Below are 27,354 nucleotides of genomic sequence, written 5' to 3'. Positions count from 1 at the left end.
TTGTGACAATAAAGATTATTAAATGACAAATTTGCTTCATCGTATTTATTGTAAAAGAGAGCAAACTAATCATGGTTCAGATATTCATCGTCCCTCTGCAAATATACGACGGACAATCTGTACACATTATATGGAACTGTTTTAAGTTGAGTGTTGGTGAAAGTTGTTAAAAAACGGCAAGATACTCTTAATTGCTTTTAATGGATATATTTCAGATTTTATGAAAATGCAATTGTTCAGTTTACTTCTCTCTGTGCTTTAATGCTCGCAAACCAGTCAGTCAATCTATCAATTAATGCAGAGCTTTTCAAACTGCAGGTCGCAATCTATGGTTGGGTCGCGGGCAGGTGTTAGGAGGATCACACAGTGATAGAAACGCCAAATGGCCGAGATCAACTTTTAAATTGAGAATGCCAGCCGCGGCTGGCTTTTAAATGGAACAATGTCATCTGGCCAGAACCGGCTGCAGAGAGCAGGGCACGCACCCAGCACATACACTGACATTGCATGCCCTGTTCGCCCGTGTGGAGAGATTCCTTCATTTTATAGCTGCAAGCAAGCAAGGCAACAGGACTGTGATGAACTAAAGATGGATCGTTTTGTTTTAAGGAAGGCTCTCTCAACTGAATCTGCTGGCGAGAGCTGCTCAGGCGAGTCCATGACAGGACAAAGCAGTACTATTGTTAGGGCCTCTAGTGAACAGCCTCTGGCGAACAGCGAACAATGAAAAACCTGAAATCGGGAACAAAACAGTATAAAGATGATTTCTTGAGGTATGGCTTCATTAATTTTTTTCAACTTGTTAATCTTAGCAATTCTAAACGAACTGAACCTCAAATTGCAAGGGAAGGATGATGATTGCTTTTGGCACTGTGAAGAAACAGGTGCTTTCCAAAAGTGCGAGTACAAAGTCAAATCTACTACATGTCCCCCACAATGCTACGACACACTGAAGAAAACAGTGTTAGTAAGGGAACAGTCAATAGAGTGGTAAGCCTTATTCAGTCCCATCTGGCTGCGCTGATCAACAATTTTTGTCGCTACTTTCCAGATGAGAAGTTTCAGATTTTGAAAAAGAGGAAGGTGAATGGCAATGCTAAGGAGCTCCCCATCCACCACTGCACACGAGGGTGATCCAGCCCCCCCCCCCCCCCCACTCAGAGGTAGGTGAAAAATCCTTGAGTTTGAGACCCCTGGGTCAATTATAAACTTACAGCTGACTCCAAATAAAGAGACTGAACTTCTGTGCCTCACCTGTGACAGTACATTAAAAACATGCCACGGACTTCCAGTGGCGGCAATGAGTGAGTGAGCCGCACATTCGGTGGCTCTCACTCCAGCGGTATTTGAGGACCTGGTTCCCTGGTTTTGAGGGACTGTGAAGCGCTGGAAAGATAGCCACAGAGGTGCTGAGGAACGGGCAGAGCTGCATGGAATCGCGGGAGAGCAGAAAGCAGCAAAAACGGGAGAGGAAGGGACAAAGGCAAGGTGCCGGGGAAGCTGACCCGGGAGCAAAGATGGCGGACCTACGGACCTGCCGATCCAGCAAGCGCTGGAAAACATGCTGCAGGTGATAAAAAACAGTTTTGAGTCGTTGAAGCGGGATAACTTGGACCCACTTCAGCAGGCAGTGGATCAGTTGAATCAGAGATTGGATGCCCAGGACGAAAAAGTTAAGGAGCTGGGGGAAGCGGTGGAGGAGCAGGCGGACGTGCAGACGATTGCTGCGCTAGAAGTCGATGGGCTGAAGGAGAGACAGAGAAGACTGCTGGACAGAGTGGAGGAGCTGGAAAATAGAGCCCGCAGACAAAATCTGAGGATCATCGGCCTCCCGGTGGGGGCGGAGGGAGCTGATGCCACAGCGTTCATGGCTGACCTGTTGATGCAGCTGATGGGGGCTGAAGCCTTTCCGTGACCGCCGGAGCTGGAGGGGGCACACAGAGTACAGGCGAGGCAGATGCGTCCGGGGGGGTCCCCTCCGTCCGATGGTGATTAGGTTCCACAGGTTTGTGGAGAAGGAGCGGGTGCTGCAGTGGGCAAAGAGCGCTAAGAGCAGCACGTGGAATAACAGTGTTCTTTGCATTTATCAGGACCTAAGCCAGGAGGTGGCCAGGCGGCGAGCAGCCTTTAAACAAGTTAAGGAAGTGCTATTTAAAAAGCACGTGAAGTTTGGTCTGCTCTTCCCGGCTCGTCTTTGGGTTACACATCAGGGCCAATACCACTACTTCGAGCCCGAAGAAGCGATGGACCGGGGGCTGGTCCCGAAAAAGGACACACGGACACAAGCTAGGGTCTGAGAGTTACCGCTTGGGGTTGCCTGGACTGTGCCTAGACTGTCGGTCGACTGTTTACTGCTTTAAAGGTGCCGTGTGTTGTATTTTTTGGGCAGCTTTTGCCTACGGGGGGTGTGGATTGGGGGGGGGGGGGGGGGGGGGGGGGCGGGAATCCCCCTCTCGAATGTTCTTTTCCTTTTTTGTTGCTTTTCTCATTTTTCTGCTGCGGTGGGTGCCTTTTATCATGTTCTCTGGGGGTGCTGGAGCCTTCATTGTAATATAAGGGTGGCCGGTCAGCAATGGGGATTGAAGATGTTGGTTGAGGGTTTTCGTTTTTTATGTCTATGGTTTTTATGTTTGGTATTGGGTGGGTGGTGTATGGGTACGGGGTTACTGTGTTGTTGTATTTATGCTCAGAAAGGGACGTGGGTTCACACTTTTCTGTGTACACAGCTGGAACTGTATTGTACCTGGAGCAACCTCGCGGTGCTGTTTGATGTTTCCAGCTTGTTTGATCTTTCCCATTTTAGTGAGGCTGCTCCCGTGGGTCGGAGTGGGGGATGGTGTGTTTACATTTACATAGAATTTACAGTGCAGAAGGAGCCATTCGGGCAATCGAGTCTGCACCGGCTCTTGGAAAGAGCATCCTACCCAAGGTCAACACCTCCACCCTATCCCCATAACCCAGTAACCCCACCCAACACTAAGGGCAATGTTGGACACTAAGGGCAATTTATCATGGCTAATCCACCTAACCTGCACATCTTTGGACTGTGGGAGGAAACCGGAGCACCCGGAGGAAACCCACGCACACACGGGGAGGATGTGCAGACTCCGCACAGACAGAGACCCAAGCCGGAATCGAACCTGGGACCCTTGAGCTGTGAAGCAATTGTGCTATCCACAATGCTACCGTGTTGATGAGTGGGGAGAGGAGGTCGGGGAAACAATGGGAGTGAGACAAGTGGGCGCCGGAGGGATGAGTCACGGGCTAGCAGATTGGCTAGTCAAGGGAGTCAGGTTGTGGGGGGGGGGGGAGAATACAGCCAGTGGATGGCAGGAGTGGAGCTATCAGGAGATGTTGCTGGGGGGGGGGGGGGGGAGGAGGAGTTATTCTGCTGACGTGTGAGGGGTCTGAAGTAGGTAATGGAGATGAGGTCGGGGGTGGAGGCGGCCAAGAGGCGAGCCAAGAGCGGCGTGGCGCGGCGCATGGGCCGGGGGCGGGCCCAAGAAAGGTTATGGCTGACCGGCATTGGGGGGGGGGGGCTCTAAAGGCGGACGTAATTATGTTGCAGGAGACACATTTGAAAGTGTCGGACCTGACCAGGCTAAGGAAGGGCTGGATCAGCCAGGTCTTCCGCTCGGGCTTGGATTCGAAGTCCAGGGGGGTAGCAATTATGATCAATAAGCGGGTTCAATTTGAGGCGGAAGGCGTAATCGCAGACGGCGGGGGCAGATTCCTTATGGTAAGGGGCAAGCTGGAGGGGAGGAGAGTGGTGTTGGTGAACATATATGCTCCGAACTGGGACAACGCTGACTTTATTAAAAAAAAGAGTGCTGGGGAAGATCCCAGACCTAGACTCACATAAGTTGATGATGGGCGGGGGGCTTTAATACGGTCCTCGACCCAGTGCTAGACCGCTCATGTCCCAGAACGGGCCGACTCCCAGCAATGGCAAGGGAGTTGAAAGGGTTCATGGAGCAAATGGGGGTTGTGGACCCATGGAGAGCCGGACAGCCGACGGGAAGGGGCTACTCGTTCTACTCGCATGTTCATAAAGTATACTCCAGGATTGATTTCTTTATCTTGAGCAGGGACTGTGTAGGGGAGGTAAAGAATACGGAATACTCGGCAATCACTATCTCGGACCATGCCCCGCATTGGGTGGACCTGCAGGTCGGTGGGGCGAATTACCAACGCCCGCAATGGAGGTTAGACATAGGACTGTTGTCGGAGGAGGGGATATGTGAGAGACTGCGGAAGTGTATGCAAAATTACTTGCAGGTGAACGATACGGGGGAGGTTTCAGCAGCGACCCTGTGGGAGGCGCTGAAGGCAGTAGTGAGGGGGGAACTGACCTCAATTCGGGCTCACAGGGATAGGGCAGACAGAGCAGAAACGGATTGATTGGTTAAGGAGATTCACCGGATAGACGAGGAGCATGCGGGGTCCCCGGGGGAGGACCTACTCAGGGAGAGAGGGAAACTGTAGGCGGAACTGGGAGTGCTATCCACGAGTAGAGCCATGGAACAGCTTAGGAAGGCAACGAGTGTGGTGTATGAGCATGGGGAGAAGGCCCGCAGATTGCTAGCGCAGCAACTCAGGAAGAGGGAGGCGGCCACGGAAATAAGTAGGGTGGGGGACGGGGAGGGGAGCAGAGTGGAGGACCCGTCAGGACTGAATAAGTTGTTTCGGGACTTTTATAGTAAGCTCTACTTCAGAATCCCCGGAGGAGCCGGAGGAGATGAAACGGTTCCTGGATGGACTAACCTTCCCAAAAGTAGGTAGGGGACTAGTGGACGGGCTGGGGGCCCCGATTAGAGCGGAGGAGGTACTGGGGGCCTAAAGGCCATGCAGTCGGGGTCAGACTATTGTCCCAGGCCCCAAAAGCTAGTGTAAGGACGAACAGGATGTTAGATTATTTCAGGCTACATCGCGGGACCAGACAGGGATGCCCACTCTCCCCATTGCTGTTCGCACTGGCCATAGAACCGTTGGCGATTGCACTGAGAGCTGCAAAGGGGTGGAAGGGAATGACTGGGGGGGGGGGGGGAACGTTTCCGGTACTTGGGGATACAGGTGGCACGAGACTGGGGCAGGTTACATAAGTTAAATTTGTCTAGAGTGGTGGAACAAATGAAGAGGGAGTTTCGGAGATGGGATGCACTCCCGCTGTCACTTGCGGGGAGGGTGCAGACAGTAAAGATGACAATCCTCCCTAGATTCCTGTTCATCTTCCAGTGCCTCCCGATCTTTATCCCACGGTCCTTCTTCAAAAGGACCGGCAAAATTATCATGAGCTTTGTCTGGGTGGGAAAATCCCCGCAGGTGAGGAAGGCGATGCTTGAAAGGAGCCACAGCGAGGGGGGACTGGCATTGCCGAGTCTGATCAACTACTACTGGGCGGCTAACATAGCCATGATAAGGAAGTGGATGGTGGGGACGGGGTCTATCTGGGAGCGGGTGGAGGCGGCTTCGTGCAGGGGCACCAGTTTGGCAGCCCTGGTCATGGCTCCCCTACCGCTTGCGCCGGCCAGGTACTCCACCAGCCCGGTAGTGGGGGCGGCCCTGCGGATTTGGGGCCAGTGGAGAAAGCATGCAGGGGAGGTGGGAGCGTCGGTCTGGGCTCCAATTTGTGATAACCATCGATTCACCCCCAGGAACATGGATGGAGGGTTTCGAACATGGCGGGGGTGAGGAGGGTGGGCGATATGTTCCTGGAGCGCAACTTTGCGAGTTTGAGGGATTTGGAGGAGAAAGCTGGGCTGGAAAGAGGAAATGACTTTAGGTACTTACAGGTGCGGGACTTTGTACGCAGATAGGTCCCATCCTTCCCATGCTTCCTGCCAATAGGGATTCAGGACAGAATAGTCTCTGGAGGAGAAGGAGGAGAGGGTAGAGTCTTGGATATTTTCAAGGTGCTCATGAAGGGGAAAGAGTCGCAGAAGGAGGAGCTGAAACTCAAATGGGAGGAGGAACTCGGTGGGGAGATGGAGGATGAGGTATGGGCGGAAGCCCCGAGTAGGGTAAACTCAAACGCAACGTGTGCCAAGCTCGGCCTGATTCAGTTTAAAGTCGTTCACCGGGCTCACATGATTGTGGCTCGGATGAGCAAATTCTTTGGGGTAGAGGACAAGTGCGCTAGATGCGCGTGAGGACCAGCGAACCACGTCCACGTTTTAGGCATGCCCTAAGCTTAGGGGGTACTGGGAGGGATTTGCAGATGTCATGTCCCGGGTGCTGAGAACAAGGGCGGTGATGAGTCCAGAGGTTTTCGGGGTTTCGGAGGACCTGGGAGTCCAGGGGGAGAAAGAGGCCAATGTTCTGGCCTTTACTTTCCTGATAGCCCGACAGCATGGAGGGACTCAAAACCCCCAAAGACCGAACTGTGGCTTTCGGACATGTCAAGTTCGCCTTGAGGGGATCTGTATTGGGGTTCACCCGAAGGTGGCAACCATTCATCGACTTCTTCGCGGGAGAGTGAGCGTCAGCAGTGGGAGTGGGGGGGGGGGGGGAGAATTAGGGCAGAGTAGGAGGGATAAACAGGCGGGAAGTGTAGGTGGGAGAGGAGCGGGTATGTGCATTATGGGTTGGTTGAAATGTTGGTTTTCTGTTGATGTTTGCATATTTCTGTAATCTGTAACTGTTTACAATGCCAAAAAATACCTCAATAAAATTGTTTACTAATAAAAGAACATGCCACAAATCCATGAGGCTGTCAGCATTCTGGAGTAGCATCTCCGAAGAGTATCCAGTGTAAAACAAACATTTTGTTGCTATTACCCTTCACAACGACCTACAAGTGCGAGGTTGGATTTTCTGTCCTCACAAAGATGAAGACAGCACATAGAAAACGGCTGAATTCTGCACCTGATATGCGCATTGCCTTCTTCTCTTGTGAACCTGATTGGTGTGCGATCATGAAGACCAAGCAGGCTCACCTGTTGCATTATAGGCAAGTGAAAATTCATGAGGACCAAGCAGGCTCACCTGTTGCATTAAAGGTAAGTGAAAATGGTATGTGCGACAGTCGGCTGGCATGAGTCGCGAAGGTCGGCCAGTTGGTAAAAGTGAGCTTCTGATTGAATCGTTTTTGAAGTTCCCACATATTTTACAATTTAATTGCAAGAACTGCTTTCTTAAGAGACTAAAAATGAATGGGTTTTCATTTGAAACAAGTCAAGTTTGATCCCAGATTTTTCCAACTTCTGAAAACATATCTCACAAAATATGAAAATGTATCTCACAAAATGTAAGTGAATGAAATTAATTTCCAAGACAATGGTGATCCTGCTGCTCTATAATATCAGCAATACATTGCCAGAGTGTACAGTTTTTTAAACCAGGGCCAACAAGTGAATCCAGCTTGGTTGGACTTATATCACTGTCATCAGAGACAGGGAGGGCAAATCTCAAGACTAAGAGCTCCTGCCAGTGGGAAAACTGGAGTGGTTCCCGCTGGTGCTAGAAGCGTTGCGGAGGTGGGATACCCTCACCTTTAGCATGCTAAAATATGCACAGCAGCTAGCACACCGGCCAGCCTGCAGCTACCGATTTTGGGGCGCAATGTTTAATGGGTGCCCCAATCCCAGAGACAGGCCCCTCCTCCCCCAACAGAAATGGTGACCTCTTGCTGACAAGCGGAGTACACAACACTTAAGCAAAGGGGGCATGCTCCCCATCCACCATGCACACATGAGGGCGATCCAGCCCCCCCCCCTCCCCACTCAGCCATCCCCCTCCCAGACTCAGCCATCCCCGCTCAACCACCCCCTTCAGGCCCTGCTCTTTAGCATTTCCAACAGTGTATTGCTCCCTAGCACTGACACCCTGGCCTGGCCCCGAGTGGGGGGGTGGGGGGGGGGGGGGGTCAATGAAATAAGTGCATTGCCAATGTGCCCCTCTGCCACTGCCATGCTGCAAAGAAAGGGTCCCCCAACAGTCCTAGGGATTGACCTTGGGATCCTCCCATGGATTGGGGGTCCTGTGGCTGGACTTCCCCTGGGCAACCTGAAGGTCATGGTCATCGCATATCAAAATCTTCATCCTTGTCTGTGTACTGTGAAAACTTTGAAATGGCCTGCTCACTTTGAACTGTTCTAAAGTTACAAGCCAGGACGCCTCAAGTATTTTCCCTTTCTCCATATCTGTTCATTAAGCCCCATGCTTTTAACACAGAAGCTTTTGAAATCTGAGCCTTCCTTGAACCTCACAACCCTTCAAAACCTTTTAAATCCCCTGATAGCCTTTGAAATGCTTTGTACTCATTCAATTTCATGGTCCAGTACCTTTAACTAGCCTTTGATTGACAGCTTAATGGTTTATACACAGCAGGCAGGAGTTTTGTGTATTTATCTTTCCCTTCACACTTGAATGCACCTGAAGTACCTCCCATTGATCCTAGCTGTAATGTTTATAAACACCGAATCACTGCGGTCAGAGAAAAAAGAATTGAAAGCTCTTAGCATTTTTGCCTGCAGCTTCAATCAGAACAAGGATGTTTATAAACTTTATTTATCAATTTTATTTTGGACTACATGTGCAACACAGCCTACAAGAACGTGTGATGCATTTGACATTGAAAACCTAACAAAATGATACCTACAATACTAACAGGTACTTCTGACCTTTTCATGAAATGTGCATCCGACCTACTGAATTTATCATATAATAGATACGCTCAAATCTCCCAGAACAGTTAATGGGGAAAGGCAGGAGGGTGGAAAGGAAACAAACAATTAAAAGAAGGAAACATAGATCACTGAAGGTAGCAAGAATGAATGGAAGGAACTTCCATTTGTTTAGTGCCTCCCATTTCACAGGATACCAAGTTTTGGACAGCTAACAAAGTACTTCAGCGTGTATGTTGAAGAGAAGCATCTACCTAGATTAGAGGCATGAATCTTGGAATAGGACTGAACTACTCAATCTTCTGAACCAAAAGGTTCTACCATTGAGTTAAGCTTACACCAACAGGAATATGCAGCTTTATAATGGTAAATATGTTATGCCATGTAATGCACAAAATATCACGGCCACTGATTTACAATGACAAATAAGTCAAACTTTATTTTATCATATGGTGAATTCTGGGTCTTTTAATAGTGCTTTGGATGCATATATTATTGTTTTCGGTTTGTATTTTTGTCTTACTTATTTCATGTTAAAATCTTATTTCAGGCATTAGAAATGTTAGCTGCAGCGAAACAAATTGTATTTTGAATGAATAAATTAGGACATACAAGAATCAGGTTTGATTTCTGTGTGTGTAAATGCACAAAGTAGAAGGGGAATATTGGTAACAAAAGGTACAATTTGCTATAGCAGCAACAAAGTCATGATTTAGGTTAAGGCAAGAGGAGCAGTAACTATTCCTGGTTACAAAATGTTCAGGAAGAACAAAGTAGGAAACAAAGAATAAGTTAATCAAATATTGCATTATTTTACTAGATCACTGAGATGACTGGAGGCAATGCAAAGCTGAGGCTACCTCGTAATGTTAAGGGAAATTACGGATCTTTTTCTCTATTGGAAGCACATTATAGACCTCAAAGGAGCAGGAGGGATGAAGCATGTCGACAAATTACAAAAATGCAGTAGCAAGACAGCTATAATAATGGATAACTTTATTTACTAAGAATACACTCGGTTAAGAGTAATTTAAGCAACCAAGATAAATATTTTTACAATGGGGAAATTTTTTTACAGTGGATGTACATCAGTCAGGCAGCGGGCAGGATGTCTACTCTCCCTGCCAGATAAGGTTAGTGGAAGGCCCAAATCAATTTCTTTAGTTGGAACTCATTTACATTGAATAAGCTGCAGTGACCTTGACTGCAAGACGCAATGCTATGATAGCTGTGACAGTTGGTTGCAGGTTCTGATGCAGATGGCAACACCACTCTATGACAGCCTCCCGCGAGAAGCACAGCCTCCGTCTGCACAGCTCTTCAGAGAACTACAGTGCGTTGCCATATTAACAAAGCTTATACTTGGTGTACCTGCACAAACTGCTGTTTGCTCTCCCCTTGCTGGTTCTTCTCCCCCTCCTCTAGCCAGAGTGAGATCATCTAGAAACAAAACTACAGCCCAAAACACTCAATAGTTAAGATTGTTTTGTAGCCATGCCAAGCACTTTGAAATCGTTAAGTGGCCAAACAAAACAATGAAGTACAAGGAAACCATCTCCCAAAACTTTCCAACATTTGGATACCACTGGAAATGGCCAGTTCTCATCTCACACCAGTGGTCAGAGCTGAGGCTGACAGTTGCAACATACGGGATTCTTGTCGAGGTCACTTAAGCCTATTTTCATGCTTCAATAAAGCCCCTGCTTATTTTGGATGGAAGTGCTGCCCACCTAAATCAATGTCTGCTTGAAAATAGGAACCGGCGGACCTTCAAAAGTAAATCAGCAAATTAATTTCTTCAGCAATTTTGACCCTGCTTCCACAAGTTTAAGCTTTAAAGAGATTGGTTACAACATGTACATTAGCACCAATGTATCCAACACTATTTCTAAACCTTTCATGCGGTTAGTCCAAACAGAGACATTGCTGAAATGAAGCAGCACAAATAAACAATACAAGAATAAACAAACACCCTGAAAACAAAGACCATAATATATAGTTAGGTTGGATATGAAAGATAAAGCAAGAGAGAACAATGGCTAAAAAAGGCCAACTTCAATGAGATCAAGACTGGCTAGGTGGCTAGCACTGCTGCCTCACAGTGCCAGGGACCTGGGTTCAATTCCGGCCTTGGGTGACTGTGTATGTGGAGTTTGCACATTCTCCCCGTGTCCGTATTGGTTTCCTCCTGGTGCTCCGGTTTCTTCCCACAGTCCAAAGATGTGCTGGTTAGGTGCAGTTATGGAGATATGGGGGAATACTCTTTCAGAGGGTCAGTGCAGATTTGATGGGTCGAATGGCCTCCTTCTGCACTTTAGGGATTTTATGATTCAATGATGATATAGCAAAATAAAATTTTAAAATAGGGTACAGCGGCATAGTGGGTATGTTACTGGATTAGTAAGAAGGACTCAACATCGAGTTCAAGAACTGCAGACCATGAACTCTGTCCTTCGTCTTGTTTTTCTTTTTGCCCAAGGCTCTATCGATATCTTGATTTCACGCTTTTGCTTTCAGACAGAGCTTTTCATCATTCTGCCATTAATACCTAATCTGAAGCAATGCTCTGTTTCTTTACTATGACCATTACCACCCCCTTTGCCTCTTGTTCCATGGCATCATTGTTATTTAATCTCTCTGGCTCTCTGCCCTATTTTAGATATTCCCTGTTTTCTACTTCTCCCTCTTTCAACAGTATGAAACATGTATACTTCCCTTCAGTTCCAAAGTCGACATATTAGACTCAAAATATCAATTCTGTTGCCCTCTCTACAAATGCTGCCAGACTGAACTTTTTCAAGCACTTTCTGATTTATTTCAGATTGCCAGAGCAGCAGTATTTTGTTTTTGTTGTAGTAACTGTTGCGATCTGGACTATTAATCTGAAGATACATGTTCACAATCCACCATGGCAGTTTGCGAATTTGAATTCAGTTAAAATAAATTTAGAATAAAAGATATTAATAATGGTGAGCCTGAAGCTATTGGATTGTTCAAAAGGGCCATCTGGTTGACTAATGTCCTTTAGGGAAGGAAGCCTGTCGTCCTTACCATGTCTGGCCAAAATGTGGCTCCAGACAGCGCAACATGGTTGACTCTTAACTGCCTTCTGAAACTGCCTAGCAAGCTTTTGTATGAAACCACTGCAAAAAATGTACAATAAGAATTGAACTAGGCAGACCCACTTGGCTTCAAACCGAACATCAGATTCGAACATGCAGAAGGCATAACCAGCCAAGCAAATCCTGCAACGTTCTCCTGACTAACATTTGGAGAATTGGGAGAGCAGCCCCATAGACTATTCAAGCAACAGCCTGACATATTCAGAATCACAGAATCATACCATCTGGCAATGTCTAAAATTTCAAGGGAGTTACTTTGATCAAAGGGTAAAAACAGGCCCAAAATAGTTGCAATGCTGAGCTGTTTAAAATTCTGAATTTAGCAAACAATTTTGGCCCCAATTGTTTATCACCATAATTTGAATCGACCAAGAGGTGCTAAACCAGAAATCTGCAGTGCTAATTAGATGCAAGGTTTTGTGGAGCAGCATATGTGGGCTCCTCACAACTACTTCCACTGTAATTGTGGATTTCTCTAGCTGGCACACAGCAGCGCCTTGCAGGGTGACTCGAGGACCAAGGGAAAGGGTGCACAGGCTCCGTGATGTGGCACTGGAAGCCCTGGTGGAGAAGGTCTATGGGGGAAGAATGAGTGGGAAGAACTGAGGGAGATCAACATTAGTAGAGAAATGGTGCTGGGAAAATTGATGGGATTGAAGGTGGATAAATCCCCAGGGCCTGAGAATCTGCATCCCAGAGTGCTTAAGGTGGCGGCTCTGTAAATAGTGGATGCATTGGTGGTCATCTTCCAGGATTCTATAGACTCTGGAACTGTCCCTGCAGATTGGAGGGTAGCTCACATCACACCAATAATCAAAAAGGGAGGTAGAGAGAAAGCAGGGAATTATAGACCAGTAAGCCTAACATCGCTTGAAAATGCTTGAATCCATTATCAAGGACTTTATAGCGAAACATTTAGAAAGCAGTGGCAGGATCAGTCGGAGTCAGCATTGATTTATGAAGGGAAAATCATGCTTGACAAATCTGTTGGAATTCTTTGAAGACGTAATCAGTACAGTTGACAAGGGGGAGCCAGTCGATGTGGTATATTTGGACTTTCAGAAGGCGTTTGACAAAGTCCCGCATGAGAGATTATTGTGCAAAATTAAAGCACATGGAATTGTGGGAAATGTATTGAGGTGGATAGAAAACTGGTTGGCAGAGAGGAAAGAAAGAGTAGGGATTAATGGGTCCTTTTCAAATTGGCAGGCAGTAACTTGTGGGGTATCACAGGGATCAGTGCTGAGACCCCAGCTATTCATAATATATATTCATGATTTGGATGAGGGAACACAATGTAACAACTCAAAGTTTGCAGATGATACCAAGTTGGGTGGGTGAACTGTGACAAAGATGCAGGGATCCTGCAGCATGATCTGGACAGGTTGGGCAAGTGGGCAAATCAATGACAGATGCAGTATAATTTGGATAAGTGTGAGGTTATTCACTTTGGAAGCAAAAGCAGGAAGGCAGATTACTACCTGAATGGTTGTAAATAGGGAGAGGGGTGTGTGCAGCAGGACCTGGGTGTCCTTGTGCACCATTCGCTGAAGGTAAGCATGCAGGTGCAGCAGGCGGTAAAGAAGGCTAATGGTATGTTGGCCTCCATTGCGAGAGGTTTCGAGTATAGAAGCAGGGATGTGTTGCTGCAATTATACAGGGCTTTGGTGAGGCCACACCTGGAGTATTGTGTGCAGTTTTGGTCTCCTTCTCGGAGGAAGGATGTTCTTGCTCTCGAGGGAGTGCAGCGAAGGTTTACCAGACTGATTCTAGGGAAGGCAGGACTGTCATATGAGGAGAGATTGACTAGGTTGGGATTGTTCTCGCTGGAGTTCAGAAGAATGAGGGGGATCTCATAGAGACTTATAAAATTTTAACGGGACTAGACAGGGTAGATGCAGGGAAGATGTTACCAATGATGGGTGTGTCCAGAACCAGGGGTCACAGTCTGAGGATTCAGGGTAAATCATTTCGGACAGATATAAGGAGATATTTCTTCACCCAAAGAGTGGTGAGCCTGTGGAATCCATTACCACAGAAAGTAGTTGATGTTAAAACATTGAATATATTCAAGAAGTGGCAAGATATAGCACTTGGGGAGAATGGGAACAAAGGCTATGGGGAGAAAGCAGGATTAGGCTATTGAGTTGGATGATCAGCCATGATCGTGATGAATGGCAGAGCAGGCTCGAAGGGCCAAAAGGCCTCCTCCTGCTTCTATCTTATATGTATCTATGTATCTATGTCCTGTACCCCCAAGGAGAGAAGGGTACTATCTCAGCTTCCTGTCCCTCTCGCCTGCAGCAGCTTGGCGCTGCTCCTTTCATTTCTGGTTCAAACCAAGGTGGACCCCTGGCTATAAAGCTGTCGTCAAGAACTCCCTTTCTCTTGGTGACTCCATTTATTCCTTTTTGGTGAAGTCCTCAGAGAATTTCTGAAATAAGCATTGGCTGAGTGAATTGTTGACAAAGTGTCCCAGAAAGCCTTCCAAGGCGTTTCAGAGATCCTCTTCACAACTCCAACAACAGCAATGATCATGGAATGTTGAGCAACCCTTGAATAATAAATGGCTTGAAATTAAAATCAACGCCTTGTTTATTCCAAGATAGCTGGTTTCTCTTAGGAAGGGGAATTAGTTGAAGTGGTAGCTACCAAAATGCAGTGCAGCCTCTTTAATTAACATTCTTCCGCATTTTAAGTGGCAATCAACTGGTTACCACGCTTCTGAATTCCCACGGCATCGTACACCAGGCCCGGGCTAAACCAATGTTTCAGCTCGAGAATCATCTTGACCACTCAAGAGGTCTTCAGAGCTTCAAGTACTTGGCAAGAATCATCCTATAACTCGCTTTCTCGCTCCAGAGATGATATCTGCCGTGTTAAGTATTTCTAGCATTTCCTTTTTTTATTTCAGAATTCCAGTCTCAGCAGTTTCGATGCTTTTGTTTTAGGGAGTGATGAAACACTGGCAGGTAACGTAATAGATTTTACAAAGAGTTAGAGAAGTTAAAGTGAAAGGTTCACACAAAGTGAAAAAGGATAGATACTTCACCCCAGTTTTTCAAGAAGAGTATGGGAGTGAGAATGAAAGGGGACAAGGGGAGGCAGGGGATCAGTTACGGAAGGAATTAGCACTGAAAAATATATGACCATCCAAATTGGAAAAGTCTTTGGCCCCCGATGACATGCACACTAGAATACTGAGGAAAATGGAAGAAAAATGCAGAGGCCTTGACCACAATCTTTCAAACATACTTGATTGAAAATGGAAGTTGAGCCAGAGGATTGGAAGATTTCCAACAGAACATCTGTTGGAAAGGCGTAGGCCAAGTAAATATGGACCTGTCAGCCTAACATCAACAAACTTCGAGACTATAATACAAGACAAACATAATAATTGCCGAGAAAGGCTTTGACTAATTAGCCACAGCTAGTACACATTTTTAAAGGCAAGTCATGCCTGAAAAATGTAATTGAGAAAATAAAAGTTTATTGATAAAGGAAACAGAATGAATGTTGTGTAAATAGAACTTCAATAGGAACTTGATAAGATGCCACATAGGAGGCTTATTGGTGCTGTTAAAGTACAATGCTTAAGGGAGTATGACATCCTGAAATAGGAAGCTGGTGAATGACTTATCAGAGTATGTTAATAGATAATTTTCAAACTGAAGAGGCATAAAGTGAAAGGGCCGGTGTGGGTATAAAAATCAGGGAGAACGACTGTTATAAAATTAATTAAATTAATATAGACAGAGAGGAGGTTCTGAGTGGTCTATCATACTTAAAAGTAGACAAATCACCAAGGCGAGATGAAATGCTACCCAGGCTGTTGAGTGAGAAAGGGTTGAAATAGCAAGGGCGCTGGCAATAATTTTCAATTCCTCTCTGGTCACAGGAGAGGTAATAATAATCTTTATTAGTGTCACAAGTAGACTTACATTATACTGCACTGAAGTTACAGTGAAAATCCCCGAGTAGATGCCTGTTCGGGTACACTGAGGGAGAATTCCGAATGTCCAATTCACCTAACAAGCATGTCTTTTGGGACTTGTGGGAGGAAACCGGAGCACCCAGAGGAAACCCACGCAGACTTGGGGAGAATGTGCAGGCCCCAAGCCGGGAATCAATCCCGGGCCCCTGCCGCTATTAAGCAACTGTGCTAACCACTGTGCTTCCATGCCACCCATGCCGAAGGACAGAAGGAAATCCAAAGTGGTACCTTTATTCAAGAAGGGAGGAAGGGATAAACCAGAAACCTACAGGCTAGTCAGTCTAGCCTCAGTGGTAGGGAAACTATTGGAAGCAATTCGGAGAGGCCGAATTAATCTGCATTTGAAGAGGCAGAGATTAATCAAGAACAGTCAGCATAGTTTTGTTAAGGGGAGGTCATTTCTGACCAACTTGGGTGACCAGGTGTGTAGATAAGGGGAATGCATTTGTTGTGGACTTCAGCAAGGCTTTTGCTAAGGTCCCACGTGGGAGAATGATAGCAAAGGTAAGAGCCCATGGGATCAAAGAAAATTTGGCAAATTGGATCCAGAACTGGATGAGTGGCAGAGAGGAAGCAGAGGGTGATGGTTGAGGGATGTTTCTGACTGGAAGCCTGAGAACAATGAGGTCCCATGGGGGATCAGTGTTGGTGCCCTTGCTGCTTGTGGTTTATATAAATGTTTTACATGAATGTAGGAGGGCTGATCAATAAGTTTGTGGATAATAGAAACATTGGGGTGGTAAAAAGTGGCGAGGATAGCCTTAGATTACAGGAGGATATAGATGGGCTGGTCAGATGGGCTTATCAGTAGAAAGTGGAATTCAATCGGATTAAGTGTGAGGTGATACACATGGGCAGGACAAACCAAGCAAGCAGGGGAATACATGATAAATGGCAACACCCTGGAAAGCACCATGGATCAGAGGAACCGAGCAAGCACACTGGTGCCTTAAGGCAGCAGGACAGGTAGATACAGTGGTTAGGAAACATATGCTATACTTGCATTTATTAGCCGAGGCTATGGTTTAAAAGCAGGGAGGTTTTGCTGGAACTGTATAAAACATTGGTTAGACCACAGCTGGAATATTGTGTGCCGTTCTGGAATCCACATTATAGGAGGGATGAGATAGCACTGGAAAGGGAGAAGAGGAGATTTACCAGGATATTGCCTAGACTGGGGAGTTTTAGCTATGAAGAGAGGCTGGATGGATTGGAATTGTTTTTCTTGGAGCAAAGGAAACGGAAAGAGGTCATAATATGAGGGGCATGGATAAGGGTAGACAGGAAGAAACTTTTCCACTTGATGGAGGGATCAAGGACCAGGGGGCATAGATATAAGGTAAGGCGCAGGAGGTTGAGAGGGGAGGTGAGGAAAAACGTTTTCACCCAGATCATGGTGGGAGTCTGGCACTCACTGCCTGTAAGGGTGGTGGAGGCAGGGACCCTCATAACATTTAAGAAGTATTTAGATGTGCACCTGCTATGCCAAGGCATACAAGGCTATGGGCCACGTGCTAGAAAATGGGATTGGAATACTTAGTTGGTGGGCAGCACAGTGACGCAGTGGTTAACACTGCTGCTTCACGGCACCAAGGACCGCATTCAATCCTGGCACCAAGGACCGCATTCAATCCTGGCCCCAGGTCACGGTCCGTGTGGAGTTTGCACATTCTCCCCGTGTCTGGGTGGGTCTCACCTCCACAACTCAAAAATGTGTCTTGTAGGTGAGCTGGCCAAAAAAAAAGAATTGGATACTCTAAATTTATTTTTTCGAGAAGGATAGGTGGTTGTGGTTGTTTTTGACCAACGCAGACACGATGGGCCAAAGGGTGGTTTTGGTGCTATAGACCTCTATGTCTCTAAACTGCAGTTCCTGTGTGTATAAATGGACATGCCTCTCTTTTCTGATTTTATGGGCGGGATTCTCCACTCCCGCGCCGAAGTACCCACGCCGTCGTGAACGCCGTCGTGAACGGCCCCTATCCCGACCGATTCAGGGCCCGATAATGGGCTAGGAGCGGGGCCACGTCATCTACATGCAGCAGGCCTTGTCGCCGCGTAAAGGTGGCGCCGCATACATGACGCGGCCGGCGCCGCATAACTGGCATAACCCGCGCATGCGTGGTTGCCGTCCTCTCCGATTCTGCCCCGCAAGAAGATGGCGGACGGATCTTGCGGGGCCGCGGAAGGAAGGAGGTCTTCCTTCAGCGAGGACGGCCCGATGATCGGTGGGCACGATCGAGGGCCATCCCCAATTTGAGGTACCCCCCGGTGCTGGCCCAATTTGAGGTACCCCCCGGTGCTGGATCCCCCCCCCCACCCCACCCCACCCCACCCACCCACCTCCCCCACACCCCCACCCACGTCCCCCACCCCCCACCCACCCACGTCCCCCACCCCCAGCGTTCCCAACGGCAGCAACCAGGTGTGGACGGCGCCGGGGGGAACCCGCCGTTTTGGCCTGGCCGCTCGGCCCATCCAGGCCTGAGAATAGCGGGGGTGCTGGAGAATCGCCATTTTGGGTGTCTCAGGCGATTCTCCGGCCTGCGGCCCGCGGAACTCGACCGGGCCGTTCCCGCCGCTTGGGAGAATCGCGGGAGGGCGTCGGACCGGCGTCGCGGGACATTTTGGCGGCCCAGGCGATTCTCCCAACCGGCGCGGGAGTGGAGAATCTCGCCCAAGGTATCAGGCAGGTTAGCAGACTGGCGAGAAAGGTGTCCTGATGAACGGGTAGAGGGCATATAGACTAAGTGGTAAAAATTTGAAAGGGGTAGAAGAGCAGAGGTCCCTGCCCGATTTGTTCTTAGTACCCTATTCTGTGGTGTTGCTTTGACTGAGACAGTCTTCAAAACTACTGTAGCACCAAGCACTTTCCCAGTGGCAACCGGTACAATTTAAGGACAGAAACATGGGCCGGGATTCTCCCCTACCCGGCGGGGCGGGGGAATCCGGCGTAATGGAGTGGCGTGAACCACTCCGGCGTCGGGCCGCCCCAAAGGTGCGGAATTCTGCACCTTTAGGGGCCAAGCCCGCACCTTGAGGGGCTAGACCTGCGCCGGAGTGATTTCCGCCCCGCCGGCTGGCAGGAAAGGCCTTTGGCGCCACGCCAGCCGGCGCCGAAAGGACTTCGCCGGGCGACGCATGGGTGGGAGCATCAGCGGCCGCTCACGGCATCCCCGCGCACGCGCAGAGAAGGGGGTCTCTTCCGCCTCCTCCATAGTGAAGACCATGGCGAAGGCGGGAAAAAAAGAGTGCCCCACGGCACAGGCCCGATCGCGGACCAGGCCACTGTGGGTAACCCCCCGGGAGCAGATCGCCCCGCGCCCCCCCCAGGACCCCGGAGCCCGCCCGGTCTGCTTCCGCCGGTAAGGTAAGTGGTTCAATCCACGCCGGCTGGCGAGGGTTGACAGCGGCGGGACTTTGGCCCATAGCGGGCCGCAGAATTGCCGGGGGGTGCCCACCGACCGGCGCAGCGTGCTGCCCCCGCCGATTTTCTGGTAGCGGAGAATTCGGGACACGGCAGGGGCGAAATTCACGCCAGCCCCCGGCGATTCTCCGACCCAGTGGGGGGTCGGAGAATCGCGCCCATGGATTCATCAAATAGTTATTTGAGGTCTCAATTTGTAGTTTAGTCGGGCAGCATGGTCGGCACGGGCTTGGAGGGCCGAAGGGCCTGTTCCTGTGCTGTACATTTCTTTGTTCTTTGTTCTTGTTCAAAGTCAACAAAAATAAATGGGACATTATTCTCCGTTGTGAATTAACACCTCTATCGCTGATAGCGAGGACAGAAAATCTCTCATTCACTGTAGCAGGACCGGAACATCCCACTGCTGTGAACAGACGGAGAATCCCGCCCATGATATGAATTTGGGACTCAGATATATTTTAGAATTACTGGCTCTGTTTCGTGATTGCACTAATGAGGTAAAAAAATATGGCTACGTTAGTCATAAACTACGCAGACAGCAACTGAGATACACAGCATTCTTAACAAAAAGTTAATTCACTCTACAAATGTTAACAGATCCTTTAAACAAATTCAAGATCCAGATCTGCAGCTTCGCTAAAAACTAATCTGTTCATCCTTGGGCCATACACAATCTGTGCACCAAGTTTTGTTGAAATCCATCTATTAGTTTTTGAGATATATTGTTTACAAGCAACAGACCGATAAATAGGGGCAAAAATAGGACTTCTGCAAGATATGTGCCACAGGGAAACTTAGGAAGAAAGGATAAAGGTAGAAACAATAACCAACTTCTTGGTCCACTAATTTTACATCCTCCATGGTTCTAAAATTTGAAATGCCAATGTTTCTTCTGTTATGATATCAGTTCATGTCAGAACCGGACTAAACGATCCCAGAATGGAACCCTGGTTCAAAAGACTTTTATTATATTTTTCCAAAAAGGTGGAGGAACAGAGTCAGAGGATCGCTAATTAGTTTTGACAAAAAAAAAGCATTTATGAAACATGAAAGAAATTGATGACACAACAAGCCTTTACTCTCCTCTTAGCTTAACAATTACACACAGGTTTTAGGATTAACATGGATTGCCAAATACATCTTAATCTACAAATGGTCTCATTGACACAAAGTCCTTTTTAAGAACACAAGATGAATGTGGTCAAATACACACTCTGCTCTAAACCCAAGTTAGTGTCTGTGGATTTCTCCAAATGATTGTCACGTGAGTTTTGAAACTCCACTCTCAAAAACACGCTTTAAAATCTTCTCTGGATTATGCTTTCCTATAGTGGTTTACATTCTGAAATCCAAACTACTTTTTCAAAAAGACGCTTTTAAACAAAGCTTCTGTGCCATTTTTAAACAGTGAATCCAGTCCAGGATTTTACACCAACCCCTTTAGGATCTATTTGTATTGACTGCTGTGCAAACTGCTTGCAACTGCTTTAATTCTAGACTACCAGAATATATTAAACTGGCATCATATGTTTCATCTACCTCGGGAGTCTGCCCTCCCACTTCAAATCTAGTTGCTGCAATTTCCTCTATAACTCAGAACACTTTGGTTACTCTTCCTTAAATTCTTCTGAACAATGAACAAAGAAAAGTACAGCACAGGAACAGGCCCTTCGGCCCCCCAAGCCTGTGCTGACCATGCTGTCCTTCTAAACTAAAATCTTCTACACTTCCGGGGTCCGTATCCCTCTATTCCCATCCTATTCATGTATTTGTCAAGGTGCCACTTTGCGTAAATGTATGATCTCAAAGTTTACCTCCATGTGCCAAAGTAACAGATATTAAATAATGCACTAATATTTTCCAGACTCTGAAAGAATTCAAAGTGAATTGTGTTAAATAATTCATCCTTAAACTGTTGTAATTCAATAGCCATTCAGGTATATGCTCAACTTCAACATATTCAAAAACAAACTAAGTGGCATCACTGGCTGGAATCTCATGACCAGATTTTCAACATGGAATGGAACAAGTACTTTTTCTGGTGTTTTACAACAATATTTGAACTTTTTTTTTTAAATTACATTCACTGAGACATGCACTGTCTTTTTGTTCTCCAACTAAGTCACCCTTAAAATTATAAAATGTTAGCCCTATCGCACACTTTTAGATATGCAATGCCCAATGTTCATGAATGGTGATGAAATGAATTGAATCTTTAATTTTAGAGGGAAATATATTTTCATAGAATTTACAGTGCAGAAGGAGGCCATTCGGCCCATCGAGTCTGCACCAGCTCTTGGAAAGAGCACCCCAACCCACGCCTCCACCCTAGCCCCGTAACGCAGTAACCCCACCGAACCTTTTTTGACACGAAGGGCAATTTATCATGGCCAATTCACCTAACCTGCACATCTTTGGACTGTGGGAGGAAACCGGAGCACCCGGAGGAAACCCACACAGACACGGGGAGAACGTGCAGACTCCGCACAGACAGTGACCCAAGCCGGGAATCGAAATGGAGCTGTGAAGCAACTGTGCTAACCACTGTGCCACCGTGCTGCCCTATTGTGCATGTTTAATGCTTTCTGTAGGCCGCAATGGGTTGTATCTTTTTTTGCCCATTTTTCATTTAGTCATATTCCAATGAAACTTGAGCATATCTTGACATTGACAGAACTGGTGGGACAATTTGCATGATTTTAGATCTAACTTCTTCATTGTGACCACATGCCAAATGTTCAAAACACACCAGCAACATGTAGGTTACCTACAGCATTGATATAAAATGGGAGGCACTGGACTTTTGTTCAGCTGCAAATATTTAAGCTACACCACCAAATGTATTTTGTCTCCGACTATTTCTCACTTCCATTTCCATTTATGCAATATAATGCTTCATTATTAGTTTATTTTGTCATTTTGAAACCTGGAAATACTTTTTGAAATACTGGAAGTCTGCAGAGGGATTTGGATAGGCTAAGTGAATGGGCTAGGGTCTGGCAGATGGAATACAATGTTGACAAATGTGAGATTATCCATTTTGGCAGGAATAACAGCAAAAGGAATTATTATTTAAATGATAAAATATTAAAACATGCTGCTGTGCAGAGAGACCTGGGTGTGCTAGCGCATGAGTCGCAAAAAGTTGGTTTACAGGTGCAACAGGTGATTAAGAAGGCAAATGGAATTTTGTCCTTCATTGCTAGAGGGATGGAGTTTAAGACTAGGGAGGTTATGCTGCAATTGTATATGGTGTTAGTGAGGCCACACCTGGAGTATTGTGTTCAGTTTTGGTCTCCTCACTTGAGAAAGGACGTACTGGCACTGGAGGGTGTGCAGAGGAGATTCACTAGGTTAATCCCAGAGCTGAAGGGGTTGGATTATGAAGAGAGGTTGAGTAGACTGGGACTGTACTCATTGGAATTTAGAAGGATGAGGGGGGATCTTATAGAAACATATAAGATTATGAAGGGAATAGATAGGATAGATGCGGGCAGGTTGTTTCCACTGGCGGGTGAAAGCAGAACTAGGGGGCATCGCCTCAAAATAAGGGGAAGTAGATTTAGGACTGAGTTTAGGAGGAACTTCTTCACCCAAAGGGTTGTGAATCTATGGAATTCCTTGCCCAGTGAAGCAGTAGAGGCTCCTTCATTAAATGTTTTTAAGAAAAAGATAGATAGGTTTTTGAAGAATAAAGGGATTAAGGGTTATGGTGTTCGGGCCGGAAAGTGGAGCTGAGTCCACAAAAGATCAGCCATGATCTCATTGAATGGTGGAGCAGGCTCGAGGGGCCAGATGGCCTACTCCTGCTCCTAGTTCTTATGTTCTTATGTTCTGATCTATGTTTTGTTCTGTGGTCATTATGCACCAAAACAGATTTTTAATCAATTTTGTGGTTCAAGTCTGAAGTTTGGATGCCAATGTACATGTTTCTGCAAGTGAGTGACAATAGGAGGCACAGGTCCAACATTGATAAATTGAAATGATGACAAATTAACATGTTGGGCAAAATTTAGCCATTTAAAAATCTTTTCAGTAGACTTCAAACTTTTTAAAAGAAGTTTTAACAATTTAAAATAATCCATTAGTTGACATTGAATTATAAATTAAGAATAATCAATGAATGTACACTCCATTACCTAAAAGGGGACTTTGAAAAAGCACAGCTACAAACTGCATAAACTGTTTAAAAAACCCATTACCATTATAATCAACAATAATACTCTCAATCAGGGACAGGGTTAATAAATGCAATAAGAGGTCTCCAAACAACCAGGCACATTAGGAGCGAACTATGCTGTAAACAGAAACATAGGATGGAAAAATAGTTTTGTTTTTTTGAAATACTCATAAATCCATCAAAGATGACTTAAATGTTCAGAGTAGAGGTGTTACTCATTGTTAAAATGTTCTTCTTATTTTGTAACTCTGCAAGAAAATCAAGGAACAGGAGACACAAAATTATTGTAACCGAGCACATTTTTGGGAGTTTGCTAATAGAATTCCTCCAGTGCAGAAGGAGGCCATTCGGCCTATCGAGTCTGCACCGATCCTCCGAAAGAGCATCCTACCTGGGCCCACTCCCCTCCCCTATCCTTGTAACCCCCACCTAACCTGGACACCAATGAGTAATTTAGCATGGCTAATCCATCTAACCTGCACATCCTTGGACTACGGGAGGAAACCGGACCCCGGGAGGAAACCCACACAGACACAGGAGAACATGCAAACTCCACAGTCACCCAAGGTCAGAATGACCCGGGTTCCTGGTGCTGTGGAGCAGCAGTGTTAACCACTCCACCACTGCCAACATGCCACCCAGGTGGGACAATTTGAAGAATATGGAGTCACTGTTGCACATTGTTAGGTGGTAAGACACTGTTGGACAAGGGTAGATTAAAGGACATATTGATAGACTAATATACTTTATATTTGGACAAAATTTAACTTTTCAGAAATCCAACAGAATTTTCTTAAAATCTTAAATTTACTCAAGAACTGGGTACCTGTATTGAGTTTTGATACCATAAAGGCCATCCAAATAGAAACCCACAGGCTTAAATTCAAACACTATGCTTGATTCACAAAAGTCCTTAAGTTCCATTGGCCCTAGTCAGTTCAAAGACACTGCATGAAAGAGTTATTAAACTCTTTAATAAAGAGGTGGTATGGAAGAGTTATTAAATTCACTGTGTGAGAACTGAATTAATATCAGCAGAGAGATAGTCATTAACCTCAAGTGCATTGCAACCATATCATTTGGTTTTCATGGGCGGGATTCTCCGACCCCCCGCCGAGTTGGAGAATCGCCGGGGGGGGGGGGGGGGGGGGGGGGGGGGAGGGGGGGTACAGGACCCTTATTAACATTTTAAGTTATGTCAGTGTTGGTTTCAGGAGTGCAAACCATGATGCTGATGTTAATTTTTTATTTTTTTTAATCATTTACAGGATGTGGTCATCGCTGGTTAGGCCATCATTTATTGTCCATCCCTAGTTGCCCTTCAGAAGGTGGTGGTGAGTTGCCTTCTTGAACTGCTGCAGTCCCTGAGGTGTAGGTACACCCACTGTGACTTTAGGGAGTTCCAAGATTTTGACAGCGACAGTGAAGGAACGGCAGTATATTTCCAAGTTAGTGTGGTGAGTGACTTGGAGGGGACCCTCCGGGTGGTGGGGTTCCCAGGTATCAGCTGCGCTTGTCGCTCTGGATGGTAGCTGTTGTGGGTTTGGAAGGTGCTGCCTAAGGAACCTTGGCAAGTTCCTGCAATGCATCTGGTACACACAGCTGCCACTGTTCATTGGTGGTTGGGGAGTTGAATGTTTGTGGCAGGGGAAGCAATCAGGTGAGCTGCTTTGCTCTGGATGGTGTCCAGCTTCTTGAGTGTTGTTGGTGCTGCACTCATCCAGGCAAGTGGAGAGAATTCCATTACACTCCTGACTTGCGCCTTGCAGATGGTGGACAGACTTTGGGGGGTCAGGAGATGAGTTACTTGCCGTAGGAATCCTAGCCTTTGATTTGTGCTGGTAGCCACAGTATTAATAAGTCTAGTCCAGTGCAGGTTCTGATCAATGGTAACCTCCAGGATGTTGATTGTGGGGGATTCAGCAATAATGCCATTAAATGTCAAGGGCCAATGGTTAGATCATCTCTTGTAGGAGATGGTCATTGTCTGACACTTGTGTGGCACTAATGTAACTTGCCACTTGTCAGCCCAAGCCTGGATATTGTCCAGCAGGTCTTGCTGCATTTGAACATTGACTGCTTCATTATCTGAGGAATTGCAAATGATGTAGAACATTGTGCAGTCATCTGCGAACCCACTTTTGACCTTATGATGGAAGGGAGGTCAATGATAAAGCAGCTGAAGATGGTTGGGCCTTGGACACTACCCTGAGGAACACTTGCGGTGATGTCCTGGAGCTGAGATGATGGACCTCCAACCAACGCAATCTTTGTGCCAGGTATGACTCCAACCAACAGAGTTTTCCCCTGATTTCCATTAATGCCTCCAACTCGAACGTAGCATCTAGTAGTTTTTTTTTTTACTTTAACTGATAAACAAAATGTTATTTTGCCACATTCTTAATTTTAATATCTCTTTAAAAATAACATTTTTGTAGATGTTCTGCTGAGTTTTGATCTAATAAAAATAACCATGAACGAATGCAGTTTTAATACTATAAGTTTAAACACAGTATGCTTATGTAGCTGTCACGGTGCTGAAACTTTTGATGGCTAAGTCATCGTAGAAAAATCTATTTGCCTCACAATAGGGCAGCATCTTTCACATAGCTTAGGTATGTAAATAGTCAAATATAAATGCTGAATAACGTGCTGCCACACCTTAGGGCAGGGCCACTAAACTTGTTTCTAGAGTATTACTGTCTTAGTTAACTATGCTTATTGCGAGAGATTACAATGACGATACAACAGGTTAAGATCTTTTTGTTGGACTGTATTGATAAGGCTCGTCGTTACTCACGCATTACAGTAGGGTTTCTTTTCATATCCTTTATATGTTTTCATATTTAGGGTCATCCTGCAGATCTCGCAGTGGAAACATGCTTTGTGCCAATACTGCAAATTTAAAAAAAAGAAAATCTGAGTTTTTGCTCACCTGGGTTATCCAATAATATGACAAAATGATTCTCGCGAAAGCAGATATACGAAATTGGACTGCGTAGCCCGAAATCGACCTCAAAACATGCACAAATCACAGGTTGTTACCAGAAAGCAACACAATTTGCTCCATTCTGTGCACCTCAACAATACATTCTGCGTCAAACTATGGGTCATTAATCTCGTAAACGTAAACGCAGAATTTTTAATGTCTGAATAAAACGAGCACCGTGCAAATTATATATATATATAAATTAAAATAAATTTAGAAAAAAGACTGGAGCATAAACCAAGTGCATTAAACACATATTTTTCATTGGATATTTGAACCGATTCTCGCCAGGTAGAGTGGCAACATTTCGCCGACAGGTTGCCCGGCTGGCTATCCGTCAGTCCACTCAAAATGCTTTGCATCGTTCAGCAATGCGTCACACGTAGAACAAGTAAAGTGGATTTATTCCCAGCGTTTGAAGCCTTCGACACCTGAAATCGACACTTTTCGCGTAGTTCAGGAGGATGATAACTCCATTTTATTGCACCAGCCAGGATGATCTCAACGCCATCCAGCCCCGCAAGCCTGCCCGCTACACCCCCCAACCTCACATGCATTTTGTCCCTCCATTTAACACTTTGATGGGAGACAAGTGATGAGCCGCAGTGCAACCAATGATGCGCTTGTATGTGTGTGTGAGAGAGAAAGGGGGAAAACTAAATTCATTTACCTTATCCAAGCAGTTGACTTTTTCCGTGGGATAAACAATTTTCCCACAGCGGGCACACTGGGGATTCATGTTTCCTTTCTCTCAGACTGAGAGCGGAGCTGCTCCCACCCCCGCCAGCTCAGAGCACCAGCTCTGCCTGTCTGACACTTGCTTCTGTCCCTCTCACCCTTCTCCGCTCTTTCCAGCTCCGCCCCCCGCGCGGGCGCGAGCGTGGGAGTCAGGGCGCGAGCGTGGGAGTCAGAGCACCCTCCCCTCCTCCCCCTCTCTCTCTCTCTCTCTGCACCGCAGCCGCGCGAGAGCGCGCTCGCGTCACCAGCCACCGGGAATTCGGATTCCAGAATGCGGCTG

General features: G+C 46.5%; 1 protein-coding gene across 3 annotated transcripts in view; it reads right to left on the bottom strand.

Moving 5' to 3' along the window:
* LOC140424909 (LIM zinc-binding domain-containing Nebulette-like) overlaps positions 1-27,130 on the bottom strand; it is a 524,814-nt gene extending 497,684 nt beyond the window's left edge. For all 3 annotated transcript variants that reach the window (XM_072508537.1, XM_072508541.1, XM_072508543.1), the window contains exons 1-2: positions 27,007-27,130; positions 26,148-26,242 (exon numbers count right to left, since the gene is read on the bottom strand). In XM_072508537.1, coding sequence (XP_072364638.1) covers positions 26,148-26,242; positions 27,007-27,075 — 164 coding nt within the window. In that variant the 5' untranslated portion in view covers positions 27,076-27,130. The remainder of the gene's footprint in view (positions 1-26,147; positions 26,243-27,006) is intronic.
* Positions 27,131-27,354: the final 224 nt, after the last annotated feature.

Source organism: Scyliorhinus torazame, chromosome 6, assembly GCF_047496885.1.
Source record: "Scyliorhinus torazame isolate Kashiwa2021f chromosome 6, sScyTor2.1, whole genome shotgun sequence".
NCBI lineage: Eukaryota > Metazoa > Chordata > Chondrichthyes > Carcharhiniformes > Scyliorhinidae > Scyliorhinus > Scyliorhinus torazame.
Note: the sequence above shows the minus strand (reverse complement) of the source record. Positions and strands in the feature narration are given on the sequence as shown.